This window comes from Chamaea fasciata, unplaced genomic scaffold, assembly GCF_029207755.1.
Source record: "Chamaea fasciata isolate MVZ Bird 193981 ecotype frontalis unplaced genomic scaffold, bChaFas1.0.hap1 SCAF_6, whole genome shotgun sequence".
Taxonomy (NCBI): domain Eukaryota; kingdom Metazoa; phylum Chordata; class Aves; order Passeriformes; family Sylviidae; genus Chamaea; species Chamaea fasciata.
In genome coordinates this window covers 14925368-14943709 of record NW_027094091.1, presented here as the reverse complement: position 1 = coordinate 14943709, position 18342 = coordinate 14925368, and the positions used below count along the sequence as shown (strand labels likewise).

Below are 18342 nucleotides of genomic sequence, written 5' to 3'. Positions count from 1 at the left end.
TAAATTGTGAGGGCAGAGGACCAGAGGGGCCTTGAAGCCAATCCATTGTTACTACACCTTTGGTACTGCAGAGCAGGAGTAACAGGGATTCTGCTTCACATCTTGTAAATCTTCTTGCTTGCCCCTACTGGTGTAGTACTGGTCTTTGCGGTTGATTGTACCTTGAGAAAAATACACTTTTTGGGACTTTTGTGTCTCTTACAGTTGAGTAACCTCCTATTTTGACATGTAAAGATTTTCATTTCATATGATTTATCTTCCTCCAGAGTTAGTAATTTCTGTCCACAAGCTCATCAAATTCTCCCTACATTTTGTTTGATACTTTTTAGTTGACATTATAATCAATATTTGCTTCTGTTTTTGTGTCATAATCACTTTCACTGCTATAGAATGTGTGTTGCTGGCTTTAATGCAGTGATAAATAAAAGTGAACAGAAAACTGAACTTCTAGAACCTTGCTTAGGATCTTACCTTTAGCCCATTTCTTATGTGACAGTTTTTGTGGTGAGCCGTATTTTGACAAATTTATTGATATTTTCATTGAAGCTTGTATTACATTTATTCAAATGAATATATTGTTTCATTCTGCTACAGTAGAATGTCTCATCTACACAGCACTTAAATACCTGGTTTTGTCAAACCTAACCTAACAGTACTTCAAGTACAAATGAAACCAATAAGCCTGTAGTTGTCCAAATTACTTCTTGTCTATTCCTTTCTTAATTACAGGTGCACTTTTGTAGTTCTTAAGAAGTATCCTTTTATAAATATGCCTGTCAGCATTTGTTTTTTTCTTTGTATTGGCCGTGCGTGTTCATTACAATATTTCTTTTACAGACTTTTCTCTACAAAAGTACAGGGAGGAGAAAAGGGAACTTAAAAAATAAAAGCTGAAGAAGTGACAACAGAAGGGAAAAAGAAGTGCAGAGGGCACTGGGAGAGGATGAAAGAATATATATGTGAATAAATGGATATGCTCCAAATACCTGGACAGATAGAACTGTTACATGATGTAATTAATGAAAATGAAAGTTCATTTCCTATCCAAGATTGTTCTCCTGATCAAGTTCTATTAACTGTTCCATACATTGAAAGCAGTCCAGCACAGACACATAAAGCCTAGGTTTTTACAGCCTTAAATATAGTTATTTACAATTACAAGCCTAACACGCTGTGCAAAATGTTAGTAAGCCTCACAGTAAGGGCAACTGTGCTTCATGACTAATGGCCAGTTCACATTCATAATTTTCTCCATTTATTCTTGAATAAATTGCTGTTTGAACATCTACTTCATTTGAGTAGTTGTTTGCTCCACTTGCAGCACTTTGATGCTTCAGCACAGTTCATCTGCATTAACTGGGGAACACCTTGTTCTGTGGTGTTTGTTCTCCAGTCCTTCGGTAGCAGCTGACTGCAATCCAGCAATGACTGTGTGCTGGCCCAAAATACATGCCACTGTGGCAAATATGTTTATCTTTGCTGACACTGGTTGCTCAAACAGAACTATGAGTCGAGCATTTGGGAATACAGTATTGCATGATGTCTCCTGAAGGTCTCCAGTGTGTTCTTTGTGTGAAAATAACCAAGAACTTTATCTTTTATTCCTTAGGTGGCTGGGTTGTCTCATTCTGTGCTGCATGTTGGTCCTGATTCTGGTCTTTTACTACCTTGGATTGCTATGTGGCACCTGTGGGTATGATAAACATGCTTCTCCAACAACCAGAGGCTGTATCTCCAACACTGGAGGAAACTTTCTAATGGCGTAAGTTTCACTTACCAGGGAAAAAAGGAAATAAAGGTAGACAGTTGTTTTGGTTGGGTTTTTGAAGGACGTGTATATGAAAAAAATTTGGTTTGTTACCTAGGTATATCTGCTGAGAAAAAACAGAGATAAATATTGATTTCACACATTTACATTGAGGGACGTGGGGATTTGGGGTTGTTCCTTCATTGAGGATCACAACTGAAGGATAAAACTTCTGAATTTGCCATTGTAATGCAAGTGCTGTGGCTAATGAGTTTCTTTGCAAGTCTCTCTGGAAACTGCAAAAACTGGGGAGAGACAACAGAATATATTAGGGGAAATTCATAACTTTCTAGTAGACTTGGAACGTTTCTTCAAAGTTGCAATAAAAGCCATGCAAGGAGACAAGAAAAGCTTGACCTTCTGAGAGCATTTCTCGATGTTTGGGTTTGCAAAGTGCCTAGGGGTTTAATGTCATTTCTGCTAGGTGCAGGAGAAGATGGCATCTAGAAGTCTAAATTTTTTTGAGAGCACAAGACTAGAGAGGTGAATTTAAAAAAGAAAACTGTATGGTTTTTTGTCCCTTAATTGTAATTCTTAAAGCAGTTTGCATTCCCAGTGCTAATGTGAGGTTTCAAATGCATTTTAGCTAAAGACTTTACAGGGCTGAAACATTTAAGATGTTTCAGAGGGCAAGAACATATTTGGAAAACAGATCTATTTCAATCATCAGTTACTTTTCATATTTCTGTTATAGCTGTTAACTGTTGTCTTCACTGTTGCCCCAGATATGTGTATATATATATATACAAAATGTGTTCTGATAAAGCAAAAACTTACTCAATTTCTTTTTCAGTGGTGTTGGATTCAGTTTTCTTTTCTCCTGGCTGCTGATGATTGTAGTGGTGCTCACTTTTGTCACAGGTGGAAATGTAGAAAAATTGGTCTGTGAGCCCTTTGAAGATAAAAACTTATTCAAGGTGAGGGTATTCATGTTATTAAACAATTAATAGGATCCCCCTGAGTCCTAATGATCTTGTCCATTCTGTATGGCATATCATTTTTATAGGACACTTCAAGTGAATATGGATCTGACTTTACTTCTTCTTACAAACCAAATAGAGACTTTCATCCCCTCTTGGTTTAATTTGCTGTGCAGTGTTAATACTGCATACCTGTCTTCCTTTGGAGACATATTTTTCTGATTCAGTTGTTCCTTGGTAATGGGGACCTTTAATATTCACTTTCTGCACCAAAGAATTTGAATTTGCTGTTTTGATTTGTATTTTCATTAGTGGGTAATAAGCTTATATGTGGTTATGTGTTAAAGGACCACATATGAAAAAATACATAAAGAAATCTGGAATTATAGTAACATTACTGAATTTTTTCTTCTAGGTTTTGGATACACCTTACTTACTAAACAAGCACTGGAAAAACTACCTTGCTGGCATCATCTTTAAAAATCCAAATGTTAACTTGACTTTTGAGAAAGTGTACAGGTATTAGAGTTATGATTGAGATTTAATTCGGTTCATATTTAACTCTTTCTTATTTCATTCAATTTATACATACTGGTTCTATGGTATCTTCTGTGCTTCATATTTCAGGCACATCCAAAAATTGCATGTGTTCCACAAGACATTCTGTTTCTAGTGATTCACAAACAAAACCACTTTGTTCCTATATATGAGTTATTAGAGATAGTCAGCATACTACTGGATGACAATACTAGTCAAGCTGATTGATAAAATACTTTGCATCTTTCAGAAACTGTTAACCACTTTCCTTACTGACTGAGCTTCAAAAAATATAATCAGTATTTTGTTTTCTAAAGGATTGATTTTCTTAGAATAAGAAAACATTGATAATCATTCTGTTAATGCTTGGTCCTCAAGGTGGTTTTTAAGCTGATCTGTGTATTTGTATTCTTCCAGTGATTGCAAGGAAAACAAAGGAATTTATACTTCTCTTCACCTAGAACATCTCTTTAATATCAATGAGCTTCTAAATATTAGTATGGTAAGTAAAGAAACTATGAGTGGTGCATGATTCTGAAGGATGTTGGCTCTTGAAACACCATGTAGTGTATCTGGGGTTAATGGGATTTCAGTTTTTATACACAAAACATCCTACAGGGAGGCAAGAGCTGTCCAAGCTAATATGAAAGAAATAATTTGATTTACAAATAAGATATTTTTTACCAGTCTCAGTGGGCCGGGGAAGATTTTCTGGTGTGCTTTTATTTATGTGCTGGTAATAACGTTGGTTTTAACTTTGAAACTTGTGTGGAAGGTTGAAGTCTGTCTTCCAAAGACTACTTATGGTGCTCAGTGACAGTTTCCTTATCATATAAACATCTGTCTGGGTGTGTTCTCCTCTGATTTATGTTGATCCAGGATATGATATACCTTTGGTTTTAAGGGTTATTCTGGTTTTGGTTGGAAGTAGTTGGGGTAAAACAGTCTTTTCAGTTAAGCTGTAATGATACATGACTGCACTGTCATTACAGGACTGTACTAATTTGGGATTGCCTGTAATAACTGTCTTCATTACAGCAACCCCTTGGGGATACATGTTCCATTCTGCCAGGCACTGTACCCATGTAACAGATACAGTCCCTGCCCCAGATAATGACAATGAAAATGAACAAGGCAGATTCACTAAGAGGGAAAGTTAGTTTGAATTTCCACAGTGGACTAATGGAAGAGTCTGCAAATGAATTCAGATTTTCAGATTCCTCAACTATAGCTCTGCTGCCACTGCAGGTAACATAGTTTTGCTGCAGTGCAGAAAGGTTCAGGTAACAATAATCAATCACCTTTAGTCACCACTAAAGATGTTTTGAGGAGTCTCATCCAGTCTTGTGGCAAAGAATGTCTGTCTGAGACAAAGAGTGTCTGTCACAACTGAGATACTGACTTCTCTAGGTTTCCTTTCTTAGGGCCAGGGGTAGATACATTCCTAAAGGACAACATTTCCTGAAAGGATGTTAGTTAGAACAGAAGGCAAGTAATCCATTGATATGAAAGAGATGAAGTGTCTTGGTTTAGAAAGACAGGTGTCTGCCAGGGAAAGCTGGAGCTTCCCTTGGAATGGAGAATGTAAACCCCCTCTCTCCAAATAATTATAATTTTGCAATTAGGGCCTTTCAGGCAAAGATATGGGAATAGGAATAACAGTTCTTTACTAGGAATATTAAAAATACAAATGTAGTGCAAAAAAACAAGCAAACACACAAACAAAAATCCTAGAAACCCTGACAGAGTCAGAATACAACCTGACACCCTGTTGGTCAGGGTGTTGGAAGCAGTCCAAATAAATCCTGGAGTAGCAGATGTGATTCTGTTGGAGTAGAGATGGTCCTGTAGGAGGGTCCAGTGGTGGCCAGATGGGTCTGGTCTTCCTCTAGGAGATCCAGTGGAACCACAGGCTGCCTGGTGTTTCCGAGTCTCAGTTTTTACCTAGATAGCAATGGTTTGGCTCCCCCCACTGGGTGGAGCTTCTCACAATGGAATGATGTAGTTGTATCAGTCATGTGGTGAGCCTTAATGGCCCATTAACAGAAGATACTCCCCTGCAGAGAGGATGGGTCTTTGAAGAGATAAGGAACATTGCTCCACCTGGTTTTAACAGCTGGCCCATTAGCAGAAGGCACCTGCTCCCCTTCCCTTCCGAGGAATGGGTTATACAAGAGAGAAAGAAAAAAAAAAAAACAATCCACAACACCTCCCCAGCTGCTTTCAACAGATGGAAAATAGAGTGCAGATTTTTGGTTACATATTCCAACCCAAGACACAAAGGCAGGTTAGAACATGGCCTGGTAGATTCTGTTCAGCTTAATTGAATTAAACTGATGTGAGCAAAAAATCAATGTGTGCTTCTTCCTGGAAATGAGGAATCAGCAAAAGCAGGATGCTTTGGGCCAGGGCTATAGCAGCATATGTGCTGGTTGCAAACTACTTTTGTACTTTCTTTTGTTTCTGTCTCAGTATACGGAAGATGTAGCACTTAAAATTGAACACATTCAGATAAACCTCAGCAAAATCATTCTGCTGGATGAAATTGGGAAGGAGAATCTCCTGAATTTCAGCTCTTCAGGAATAGATGGGATAGACTTTTCAGCATATTTGACTGAGGTGAGACTGTAGTCAACTACGGGGTTGCAGAACAGCAAAATCTGCTTTTGTGTGAAACCATGTTTTGGAGGTTCATACAAGTTGGGAAAGAAGCACTTAAGAAGTTAACGTTAATAAATAAAAAAATAAAGAGTAGACAGAGTAAGTGATACAGTTAAGTGCAAACTATAAATAAAATAACAGCATACTCCTTTTCTTACTGCTCACATCTTGTTTCAGATCAATAAAAGTGTTACCAAGGTTGATCTTCTCTCATTTGCTAATGATTTAGAAGCAAGAGCAGACCAGCTGGTAAGTTCAATTCAGCAATATAATAATACATAAAATATATGATTTATATACCACGTAAGTATAAATACATAGCCAGGTACACTTTATACGGGAGAATGTTTGGACTTCAAACATTTACGTACATGGTGCAATGTCATGTAAGGAAAAACTTTGAAGAACAGTGTTGCATATGAGCTGTATTTTAATTGTTGCTAATTATTGATTTTTTTATACTCTTGTACATTTTGAGCTTTGACAGTGTATTTTCTTAAATTACACTCTTTGCTTGGGCAGTGAGGGGAATGCTCCATTTCAGTATTTCCTATTATGGTCTTTACATTTTAGGGTCTCAGTTGGAAGAAAAATTGATTAGATCATGCTGGAAAAAATTATTTGAATCAATTTTTTTCAGTTAGTGAGCAGGAGATTTTTTAATTAGCAACAAAATTAATACTGTGGCAGCTTGTAAGGACTGTAATGAGAACTGGAGCTCCATTGTGGAGGGAGAATGCACAAAAGAAACTGTCTTCTCTAAAGGGCTTTTTGAATGCAGGACAATGGTCAGAGGGTATTGTTACAACATGGCCCAGAAAGGAATCTGCAAGTGGCACAGATCCGTGTTAACAGTGACTGTTCAGTTGATCGGTTTGTTATGCATGTCCAGGTCAGGTCATGCTCACTTTTCAGAATGAGGGTCGTGGTTTGGATGCTGGCCCAAGACAGATTCCTGCGCTGTGATGCCGGAGGAAGAGTTATGTTGTACATGTGCTGCAATTGCTTGGGTCGCTGAGGGACACAACAGAGTGAGACCACCTTGTTTGGAGTTTATCAGATATCCATCCCTCCTCAAGTGGAGGAGGGCACTAGGGGAAGCTCCTGGTGTGTTTGCTCTAGCTCTTGCATCATTCAGTCATACTTGTTGCTGAGTTTTTTTGTTCGAGGGTTTTTCCTGCCACGTGTGCACTCGTGTCAAGGTTAGATAGCTCTGGGTTTAAGTGAGAGCTGGGGTTCTTCAAACATAGTTCCACAAAGGAAAGTGTATTGTGCTGGTAGGTTGCTTTCGCTATTTTTTGTAGAAGACTCTTATGGAAGTATCAGAATTGAGAATAGATCAGACAGAGTAATTTCTTCATATAAAAGAAATAATTGTGTAAATAAATAAATGTGTTCACTGTTACAGAGTATGTTTTTATTTCTTCCTTTAGATGTAATTTATGAAGTGGCTTCAAAAAAGAGGCCAAAACTTGAATAATATAATGTATTTTAGAAGTTAGATTGTTAAAAAGATGGCACTGGTTTCCAAGGATATTTTATAATCTCACTTTGTTACTAGTGATAGCTCTTAGAACCAATTAAAAAATAAACTAAAAATTTATGGAATTAATTAATTTTGCATGTCTAATTTGCATCTTTTGGCACCTTACACAAAATCGAAAATAACTTTTTAGACTGGAAAGGAGCAAATGGAATAAAAACTGGATCAAACCAAGGGGTCAGGGTATGGAGGAGGGAGCAATACCACCAACATGTGGTGTTAGGTAAATTAATTCACTTGTCAGTACAGGAGATGAAGCATCCTGAAACTGCTCAGTGACCCAGCTGAGTGCTCACATGAACACTTCACCGGAAGCAAACACACCTCTGAGCACTGAGGTCTGCCATTATTACATACCCAAAATTGAGTTTTCAGAGTGTGTGCAGGGAACTAAATGGTTTTGCCACCAAAAGGAAATGGAAAATAAATTTATATCTGAAATTAAAACTAAATTTTATGGTATTTGGCAATGGTCATGAGCTCCAGACAGGCATTTGGACTTGAAAATGAGAGCAGAAACTCACATCTTCTGACAGAAAGGTGGGAGCCACAAAAATAGGAAATACCCTTCACAGATCCCTTTCCAAATGACTGGCTGAAAATACTTAAAATTCTGTGCCCCTCAGAAAGCAGAGGGTGCCTCAGGGTGATGTCCACATTTCCAAAACAAAAGCAAGTATCCATGAGTGGGAGATGCTTGTCCCAGCTGGGGTGCAGTGCTGCAGGGTTCTTGCAGTCAAGTTTGGCTTTTGGTGAGTGCAAGGGAGATGTGCTCACTCTTCTGTATTTAAAATGACTTAGTGCATCATGTGAAAATTCTCTTCAGTTAAATCTGTCCTGATAATGTTATAGTCAGAAAAGCAAGGTAGTATATCTGGTTTTGTTGATGAGGTTTTAATTATTAATAGAGTGATTTTTTTTTCCCGTCCTTGTGTTGAGGAATTCAGTTTGCAATACCCCAGTTTTCGCATGAGCTGTTCTGGAGTGGATACGTAACTTTGATTGTTTTATGCTTTGTTGAGGTTACTGAACAATATTGCATAATTGCATTTTTTGCAGCCCAAAGGAGCACTGGAAAATGCCTTAAAAGGACATGCAAACAACATTCGAATGATTCATAACCAGCAAGTTGTTCCACTGGAGCAAGCTATGGTAAAACATTAAAGCAATACTGAAACATACTTGTAGGAAATACAAATCTCTACATCTCTTAAAGAGGTTAGAAAGCTGGACTTGTATAAGCACGGATTGTGTCAATGAAGAGTAATCCGGCTGAAGTATGTGTTTAATAAATAGTTTTCTTACTTAAGATGCTACTGTTTTACACAGCTGTCTAAAATAATGGCCTTTTTCTTCCCCATTTTTTTCTGTAGCTATTTGTGATTATATATGACTAGAAGAAGAAGCAGGGGAGAACTTTACAAAGCTCTTAACCGTAAAACCCCCTAAGTCACTCCTTTTCTTTTTTTGCTTGTCAGTGGTCTTCACTAATAAAGGCCATTATCACTTCAACACTTTATTTCTTGGAGTTAGCAGTCACCTAAGAGTATTGGAATTGGAAACTCCTGGGAGTAGTTTGTCGAGCCAAAGTCTTTTTTAATTGATGCTATGAAAGTTGCAAAAGAGCTGCTTCTGCCTGATTTTGACACAGACTTGTGTAGTATCAAGTTGTGAATCTCCTGCATGTTAGGTGTTGCTTTTTCCTCTACATAACATGTAGACTTTTAGTTTATCCTAGCATCTGATACTGAGTGTCTGTACCACTTAAAGAAAAACACTATGTCTTCTGGTCCACTGTGATTCTGTGCTGTTCTTTCCTAATTAACTCCTAATTATTCTCATCTCTTTTTTCTTTTACAAAACTGACTGTCAAGAAATATGTTAAAGCTAGGGTAAGTGCTTTTTCCCTTCAGAAACTGCACAATATACAATTCTCTGAACACTTGAGTTTAACTGTTCCATCTTTCCTCCAGTCTTACTTAGTTTATTGTATCTAACTTTAGTTAAATCAGTGCTGTTGGTAAAATACTGGTTCAATGATTAAACCCACAATGTATTAATTTTAATGCAGCTGTTGTTACTGTTGTATACTGTTGTATAATGTGATATGTAGTATTAATAACAAAATAATCTGTAGAAGATCAAAACATGAATATAAGCTTAACACAGGTGGGCACTTACCTGCAGTAATGACTTGAAGCTTTTTTTTTCCCCTCCTTCCCAATAGAGCACTTTAAATCAGAGCATTAGGTTACTGAAGAGGACATCATCTGAACTTATGGTAAGCTTTTCTTTCTGGCAGCAGGAACATTTTTGTGTTTTAAAGCCTTCTCCCACATATGCAGGGCATATATTTTCAGTACAGTTTACTGAAAGTAAGTTTTTCTCTTTCTAGCTGTTCCATTGCAAGAGATTGTTATACATTGAGGAAGTAATAAGGATTTAGATCTCTCTTCTGCGTAAAAAGAAAAATAAAACCAAGAACATTTGGGATGGTTTTGGGAGTATGAATTGTAAACTGAACTGTCAGGTGATAAAATAGGCTTTAGTTCCAGCCTGTACAGTGTGTTATTAATTTTCCTGAGAATGTAAGGATTTCTTTTCTAGAATCCTTGAAAGCAAAACCTGGGGGGAACAACCATGAAACAATACAAAAGTACAACTGACAAAAGACAGCTTTGTGATTTACATCCTTAACTACTTTCTGCTCCATGCCCAGCTCCCACTAGGATCTGTTTCTTTGTGTTGTACTCATTACATTCCTGCTTCTGCCATCAGCCTTGCTCTGGGATCCTGGATCTGTATAGAGGCTTTTCCAGGGCGGCTCACGTTTCCCCTCTAAGTAGTGGCTGCACCACAGTGAGACCAGCTGGCTTCACTCTGCCACAGAGTGAGCAGCAAGGCTGCTTGCTTTCCTGGTAGTAAAGCTTTCAGCCACCAGCCTGCCTTGGCCCTGGTAGCAAGAATCCAGCCACAGTAGTGGCATAGTTATAGTCTCAATAGCATTATGGGCCATACCTACCTTAGTGCTTCTCTTTACAGTTTTCACCCATCCACAGCAGCAGAGCAGCTAGATATCTGTTAGAACCTGTGATTTGAAACTGGGTGAGGAGGGAAGAACCCATGACATAAGGTATTGATAAGAAAGGGATGTTTGACTAAAGTATATTAAGAAACATCTCTGCATTTTTAGGCTGTACATGCACTGTCTTTTATGTATGAGAGAATTTATGGGGTTGTGCATGTATTGAAAAAACATCTCAGTCCTTCAGGTAATTGGTTAGTGGCATATTCTGGCTGTGCAGAATCCTACTTCAGTCATCAAGAGTTGTGGTGGTATATGGCCTACTGTTTTCTTCCTGTGCACTTTGTGTGTCTGTGGTCTGTATACAGACATTGATGTAAGGAAAGAGAGTGGAAGATAAAACCTATCCTAGTGTATAAATTATTTTGTAGATTCCTGGAAAAGATACCACGTCATAAACACTGACACATCCTTCTTCAGAATGAGACAATATTGAGATGATCATGAATCCTTAGGCAGGCTAATGTTCTGTCTGGTTTGTCAGGTTTTGACAAGACAGTGACACTGATTTATCAGGAGAATAGGTTCCTGGCAGTGGCCATAGAGCCATTGCAACAGCCTGAAGGGGATTTGTGTATATTAAACACCATCTCTTCCTGTCCAGGTTAAGGTGAAAAATGTTATTAGCGCTGTTAATGCTGCCCAGAATCTCATAAATAACAACGCTTCTCAAGTTATTGTCCAGGTAAGCTCTATTTGATCAAAGTACATTAATTTATCATGTCATGGAGGTAGAGGTTAACTTGCTTTTTTGTTCTCTTTGATCTGGTCCTAGGAGACAAAAAAGTACATGGATACCATAATTGGCTACTTTGAGCAGTACACTGAGTGGGTCAAGGAGTCGGTAAGGTGCATCTACTTTATGGAGAGAAGCTGTGTTTAAAAATAAGAAAGCTAAACAGTATTAGTAATAAATAAATAATAATAATGTTACTTTGATAGTGTGTTTTACAGTTTCAGGTTTAAATACATTTGTACTTACTGTGAGTGGGAAAATCAGTTTCCTATAGTTTGTTGCATTTGCAGAATGGAAATGATGAGATGTGTTGGTTGGAATGCAGTGTAAATTTAACAGCATCATTTTCAGGGCTACCTTGAAATCTACCATTTGTGCTAGTACTGCACTGAACCTGACCCTGCGTAGTTCAAATTGATGTCATTAGCATCTTTTTTGGTTTTTATCTCTTTGGCTGCAGCCTTTGAGAAAGTAAGCTGATGTTTAAGACTTTCAGTTGATAGTATATCCTACTGTTATTTATTTTGAATCTGTATAGGGTAAGATATGACAATTTAGTAAGCCATAACTATAAGCAAGTTTAGAGATTCTTGTTTTATTCTGTTAGATACTTAAAACTGTAATTTTTTAATCTTTTATTTTTTCAGATTGCCATGGAAGTAGCAGCATGCAAGCCTATTGCCAATGTAATAGATACAGCAATAGATATTTTTTTATGCAGCTATATAGCTGATTCTGTGGTAAGAAACGTTTTGTTACTCAGAATTGGGGCATCAAGGGGAAAATTCTTTCAACATACATCTGTGTTTAATTATTCTGGCTAGACTATTCTGAAGTAAGATAATAAAGTGTCACATGCAAAGTTATGCAAGGAAAATGTTCTGATCTGGATCAAGTCCAAAGACAAACCAGTGCTGAACTTTCTATATTTTCAGTAAACTTAAGCTTCTATTAGCAAGAATTCTGTAAAATTAACTGATTCTGAACCACCTTGAAACAGAAAACGGTAAAGCATAAAGATCTGAAGCTTCATCTGTAACTGTTGCTAACTTACTGGGGTGAGGTGCATGCAGGAGGCGAGTGGAAAATACCAAGGAAAAACTTTTTCAGGTATCTTTCCTGAAATCTAGAAAACCTGAATGAGTTTTTATCACTAGACTTATTGCAGACAGATCTTGATTAATTTCTGTACATTGGAGACATTGAGCATGACTTCTAGCAGGATAGAAGGGCCATATTGGCTTTTTCATCTTGCCAAAAGAACTTGGAAAGAGGACAGCATGTATTAAAAGTAAAGTAAGACACCATGTGCCTTGGAAGTACCTAAAATGCCTCCTAACTATTACTGAGCTTTATGGCACTTTTACACAGATCCTAATCACACTACCAGTCAGACCTGTAATCAGTCAAAGCCAAAACACTCTGGCCTTGATAATGCTTAACCATTAAATGTTTAATCTTGGTAATTCTTAACCATGAAAACCTCTTATTCCATGTTGTAGTCATTGATTAGCTCATACATTACAGAGCTTCTGTTCTTTGTGGAGCCATTACCCATCTGGTGAGAGATGGACCATGATTTTCCTGATGATAGAACTTAGCTGAGTCACTTGGAAGTCAAAATGCCTCCAGCCAATACAAATCAGATTTGAAAAATCATCATTTTAACACCAGGTGATAACTCAGTTCAACTGTATAATAATGAAATTAATTACACAAACAGGCCTGCAGTTTGTAAGTTATAAAGTGCCTTGAGAAAGTGCTGGAAACTTATATTATGACAAGAAATGCAAGAACTAATTTCTACTATGTTCTTTTGGTGGCAATGGTTAGAATATCAAGCAAGGGTTCAGTACTGATTACTTTTCTCCATGACCTTTTTTCCTTGATTTTCCTATTGCTTTTGTTTCAGAATACCTTCTGGTTTGGTTTGGGAGGCTCTTCAATGTTTCTAATTCCTGCCATAATTTTTGCTGTAAAACTCTCTAAATACTATCGTAGGATGGATACAGAGGATGTTTATGATGAGTAAGTATATATTCCAAAATAAGCTAAACAGCAGATGGATTAAAATGTTTTTTCTAGTGTTTCACATGAAGGCTCTATAATTCTTAAACCTGTGCTGCCAGATTAGAGCTGCATGGTCATGTGTAATGCTGCAGGTTTGGGTCAGTACCTGCAAAGTGCTTCATGCAGCTGGCCTTTGGTAGCCTTGACTTGCCATGAATGATGATAGTCCTGGCTCTGACTTTAAAAATCTTATGTCAGAATGAGGTCTTCAGAGCTTTGTGGGCAGCATTTATCTAAATAAGTTCCAAATGTGCAAGTTACTAGCTTTGCTAAGTAACCTGTTAAAGTGAATTGTCCCTGATTTCTAGTCTCCTTGAATTAATTATTTGCTTTCTTGCTGTCTTAGTTATTCCTAACCAGTCTTTCCTTTTTTAATTGCAGTTCCTCTGTCTCAGGGACTTGGCATTTTACTTTATGATAACTATTCTTACATATTTTCCTATCAGTTTTTTTTTCACTGTTTTCTTTCCTGTTCTTGTTTTGCTCATTGTTCAGTTAGCCTGTGCACTGCATTTCTCCCATTTCACAGTGGTTGTTTTTCATTGCACATTCACAAGTCAGTAGAGCAGAAACAGGCATGTACAGTTGAAATTACTCACTTATTAGTGTCTAGTTAATTACTCCTCCTTTTCTGTGTTTTTTAGTTTCGAAAATATACCCATGAAAACGTAAGACATTTTTGCTGATTTTTATTAAAATTATTTTAATAATGTGAGAAGGTTTATATTTTTAATGTAACTTGTTACTTCAAAAGAGGTAACATGTTCTGTTTCTTCAGACTTGATACATTGATTATATTAGAGTCTCCAACTCAACAAGAATAGAAAAATAATTGATTTTTGGAGAATATAGAAATACTATAAAATGTAAAATTTTAACTATGACATAACTCTTGAATGTTACAAAGGAAAAGTTATATTCTATTGTACAGACACAGTTTATCTTTGCATATAATGCCATCATCCATGTACGTGTCTTAGAAGCCATATTGTACATAGTGCATCTTATAGTTAACATGGTCTTTCTCGGTGTATTTATTTTATTACAGTACGGAAAATGGTAATAATGGTTATCATAAAGAGCATTTATATGGTATACACAATCCTGTTTTTACAAGGTAAACCAAGTCTGAAACTGCATGCCTTCATGTGTCCTTACTTCAGCTTTTCTTTCAATCACATTTCCAATTTTCTTCATGCTTTAAAGTGAATCTCTTCATTCTCTGGGGGTTTTTTTGCATGATTATTCACTATAGCAAATGATGTATATGTATGATGTATATTTCTCAAATATTCTTTATATAACGGCAGATATAGAAGTAATTTCCTACAGCTTAACAAAGTGGTAAATTTGATCTTAAAATCCATGTAATCAGGTATGTAATCAGCACAGTGGGTGGTCCTAAATTGACAAACCTATTAAAATACTCTAATAGCAGATGAAAGTGATAGGATGGAAATGCATTTGTACTCCTGAGTAGTTTTACTTTTTAAATGGTGAGAAGAGCTCTCCTGTGTAAAAAAGGAAGTTTTCCAGGTGTGCAAAAAGCATGAACATAGAAAATGGGTGTTTGTGCATGGGTAGGACTAGAATGTAGCATCACAAGGCAAGAAGCTCAAGTTATGTTTAAAAAAAGGAGCGCATTTGGGTTATTTCCTGCCTCTACAGCTTCTGTGCTGTAAAACATTAGCTAGTTTCCAGGGCGATAATATTCTATATGCCACAACTTCATTATTTAGTTTTGCAAAATTTGCAAGTTGCTTAAGAAAGGTTTAAATTTATGAATAAAATCTGTAGCTCATTGTGCCTTACTTTGCAACTTCATGAATGTATAGGTTGAGTATTTATAGAGAAGATACCACTAAAATTTAAATAACAGGTGAATAGAGAGAGCTTCAAGTTTGGGTCTTGCCAGAGTTCACGGTTACATCTGATGAGGAGGAGGAGGAGGATGGTCATTATTATTATTTAGAACTGTATTTTACAATAATTATTTACTGACCAAATCTGCATTCCATATCTTCCTCTGAAGGAAGTCTTTATATAACAATATTTTTAGTGATACTTACTATCACAATTGTTGTGGTCTGTTCTGCAGCTTTAGGTTGCTTACTCCCCACATTAACTGACAAGGAGTTGAAGTCCAAAAAAACTCTCCACTGGCTTATCTAAGGACTCTGAGTTTTAAGGACTTTCAGTATTTTACATAAGAGAAAACTAATAATTTCCCAGGCTTTAGAATTCCTTTTCTGATCTTTGAATCTTTAATATGACTGTTAATATTCTTGAGGTTCATAACGTGTTTTCTTACGATATTTCAGTCATTGATAAATAGTTTAATTCAGCGTTGCTGAACAACCTAAAAATTAGTAGCATAAAATAATCTTTTACACAAAGATCCACCAGTTCAGTCCTGACTGACTTTGATAAAATGATAGCATTTAAAGATTCAGTTTGATGCAGTTCTGTCTTCTGATGTGCTAACAGAGGTAATTTGAAAAACTGCTAATTATGGCATACATGCTTTGAATTCCTCAGTATGGTATTCCCATATGAATAAAATCTTGATTTTAATTTTCATTTCAGCATATTCTTTGCTTTTATGCTATCCTTGATTTTTCTTATTTCCTACAGATTATTTTTGAGAGACATGTTTTTGAATAGATCTCTGTACACCTGTACTTTTTCAGGTTTAAAGGATCCTATAGGGTTGGGCTTGGGGGTTTTTTATCCTTCAAAATCAGCTGGATAGTTTTGCTGATAAAAGATGCAAATATTTTTATAACACTAAGATATATAAGTACAAGTAACAGCTACATGAGGTATATGTCACACAGGTGTTTTTATACACATGTCAAAGACACAAATAATCTCAAATGCAGCCACCATTTTTGTGAGAGCAAAATGTGAGGCTGGATTTAATTCACAAAGAAGGGCTGTTGAATAGACAATGCAATTAATTATTTCTGTCATGAAACAAAGATAACCTGAAAGGTTGGTGGGGAAAACCTTGAATCTATTTCCTCTTGTTTGAAAAATGCTTGATTAAATCAGTAAAACTTGGAGAATATCTTGGGCCAACTGAGCTTGTCTCTCCTAAGTTAGTCATAGTATTTCTGTTCCATTTGCGGGCGAAAGAAAATGATGTGTTTGTTTTATGTTTTGTTTTGTTTTGTTTTGTTTTGTTTTGTTTTGTTTTGTTTTTTTCTTTTCTTTTCTTTTCATGTAGCTCTGTGGAACAGTGGTAACATGCTGGAAATCTTAAGGGGTAAGTAATAAGCTTAAATCAATTCTAGATCTATTACTGCTGTATTATTTTAGGAAGGCAGCTCTGATTGCTGCAACATGAGTGGGCTGTAAGGTCTAAAACCAGAAAAAATTATTCAGTCATATTGATGTTCATATTAAAATCTGTCACTTTGGTCTGTTTAAATTACATTTAAGTTCAGTCTTTATAAAATTTTTCCTAAATTGTTTTTTGTTATTTTTTGCAGGCTGTATAATTGAGGCTCAAGACTCTTCTATGGGAGTACATCTTTATTCTTTCAAGCATATTGGCATTTCCATTCATCTGACAGATCTGAGCCACTTGTTTTATGTCAGCTGTACTGTAAATCCCAAATGTACTATTGAATGTTATGCCATAAACTACTGTACAGAATATTTTGTGATCAGGGCACTGCCTCTCAAATACCACTGTTCAAGGCTTGAATTAAAATGTTTTTTTGGTTTTTTACTTTTTTACACTGGGCTTTCTACCTTACATCACAGTATGTAAATTAATTAGATTAACAGCCTTTGCCTAGCAATTCTCTTAAAATTGTTCAAGTTCTTCTCTTAAATGGTTGATTTGTGTTAAATACAGTACATACACGTTTACATAAAAATACATTTTGTATACAGAGACTTTTGTATATACATTTTTCTTAAAACTTCTAAGTGTTTAGTTAAGATTTTAATATTGTATAATACTCTTCACAAATGAATTTACCAGCATGATCAGTGTTGCTATTTGGTGCTCTTGAATGACTACATTGGACTAAATTTGGATTGTAGTGGGGTCCATAATGTCTCTTTGTGTGTCTGAGAAGCTCAGTTGCAGTTTTGTTTTCTCCCTCTTTTTTTTTTTTTTTTTTTTTTTTTTTTTTCCCTTAACTATTTAATATTTAGTGAGTTTTGCTGTATAGACCTGAAAGGGACTTTTTGGAGAAGTTTGTTTTTAAACTTTGGGTGGGAGGGTTGGGAGCGTGCAGGATGCATAATATAGTGAAAAAGCTAAGCTTTCTAGAGTTCAGTAGTACTCAAAAAGAGCATGAGGGATGTCCTATGTTGGCAATTTTTAGAATGCTTTACATTCTCTATCTTCCTCTTCTTCTTTCACACCTACTTCTGTAATGTCCTTAATAGTATCACTGTGGCTCCTTTGGAGGCAGTGATAGTATTTTTGCTAAATACTATTAAACTGTGATTTACAATATGGAAATTCAAATCTGTTTAGCAATTGGAGTTAGCATTTGTACTGTTAGAGTTATTTCCTTGAATTTAGGCATATGGTTGAATTGCTGAATTAGTTAACAGCAGACTTTATCAACAAGGCCAAAACTATGTTACCAGTGTAAAAACTTCTGGCAGATGAAATAGTCGATATATTGATCTAAAATAGTATCTCTTCATCTATCAGTATTGTTAACTTTGTTTCAAACAGGGTTCATTGTTTTGAAGTAGCGATAATCCTGTACATCATTGTTATAATTTTAATGAAATGCTGAAAAGTGATACCAGTCTTTAATCCGGAATAACCTTAAATTTTTCATTTTTATGTCATAAATGGAAACATTTCTAATTGCCAGTATGTAGCATATGTGTATATGTAATGTTCAGAACTGCAGATTTTTAAAAGTTTCTATTTTTAATTTGAGAAAATATTCCCAGTTCATTTAAATAAAAAAGATCTTGCTTAACTACCTTATGTTTGGTTCTCCT

General features: G+C 36.2%; 1 protein-coding gene across 7 annotated transcripts in view; it reads left to right on the top strand.

Annotated features, from left to right (window-relative positions):
- The window catches only part of PROM1 (prominin 1), a 61825-nt gene extending 44243 nt beyond the window's left edge, over positions 1-17582 (top strand). For 2 of the 7 annotated variants that reach the window (XM_066185490.1, XM_066185491.1), the window contains exons 12-27: positions 1610-1762; positions 2601-2724; positions 3143-3246; positions 3682-3766; positions 5737-5883; positions 6103-6174; positions 8528-8620; positions 9343-9360; positions 9696-9749; positions 11158-11238; positions 11329-11397; positions 11937-12029; positions 13202-13317; positions 14408-14476; positions 16589-16627; positions 16854-17582. In XM_066185490.1, coding sequence (XP_066041587.1) covers positions 1610-1762; positions 2601-2724; positions 3143-3246; positions 3682-3766; positions 5737-5883; positions 6103-6174; positions 8528-8620; positions 9343-9360; positions 9696-9749; positions 11158-11238; positions 11329-11397; positions 11937-12029; positions 13202-13317; positions 14408-14476; positions 16589-16607 — 1297 coding nt within the window. In that variant the 3' untranslated portion in view covers positions 16608-16627; positions 16854-17582. Of the gene's footprint in view, positions 1-1609; positions 1763-2600; positions 2725-3142; positions 3247-3681; positions 3767-5736; positions 5884-6102; positions 6175-8527; positions 8621-9342; positions 9361-9695; positions 9750-11157; positions 11239-11328; positions 11398-11936; positions 12030-13201; positions 13318-13740; positions 14070-14407; positions 14477-16588; positions 16628-16853 lie in introns of those variants that run through there. The other 5 variants (XM_066185492.1, XM_066185496.1, XM_066185494.1 and 2 more) reach the window with 4 other exon arrangements.
- The last annotated feature ends 760 nt before the right edge of the window (positions 17583-18342 follow it).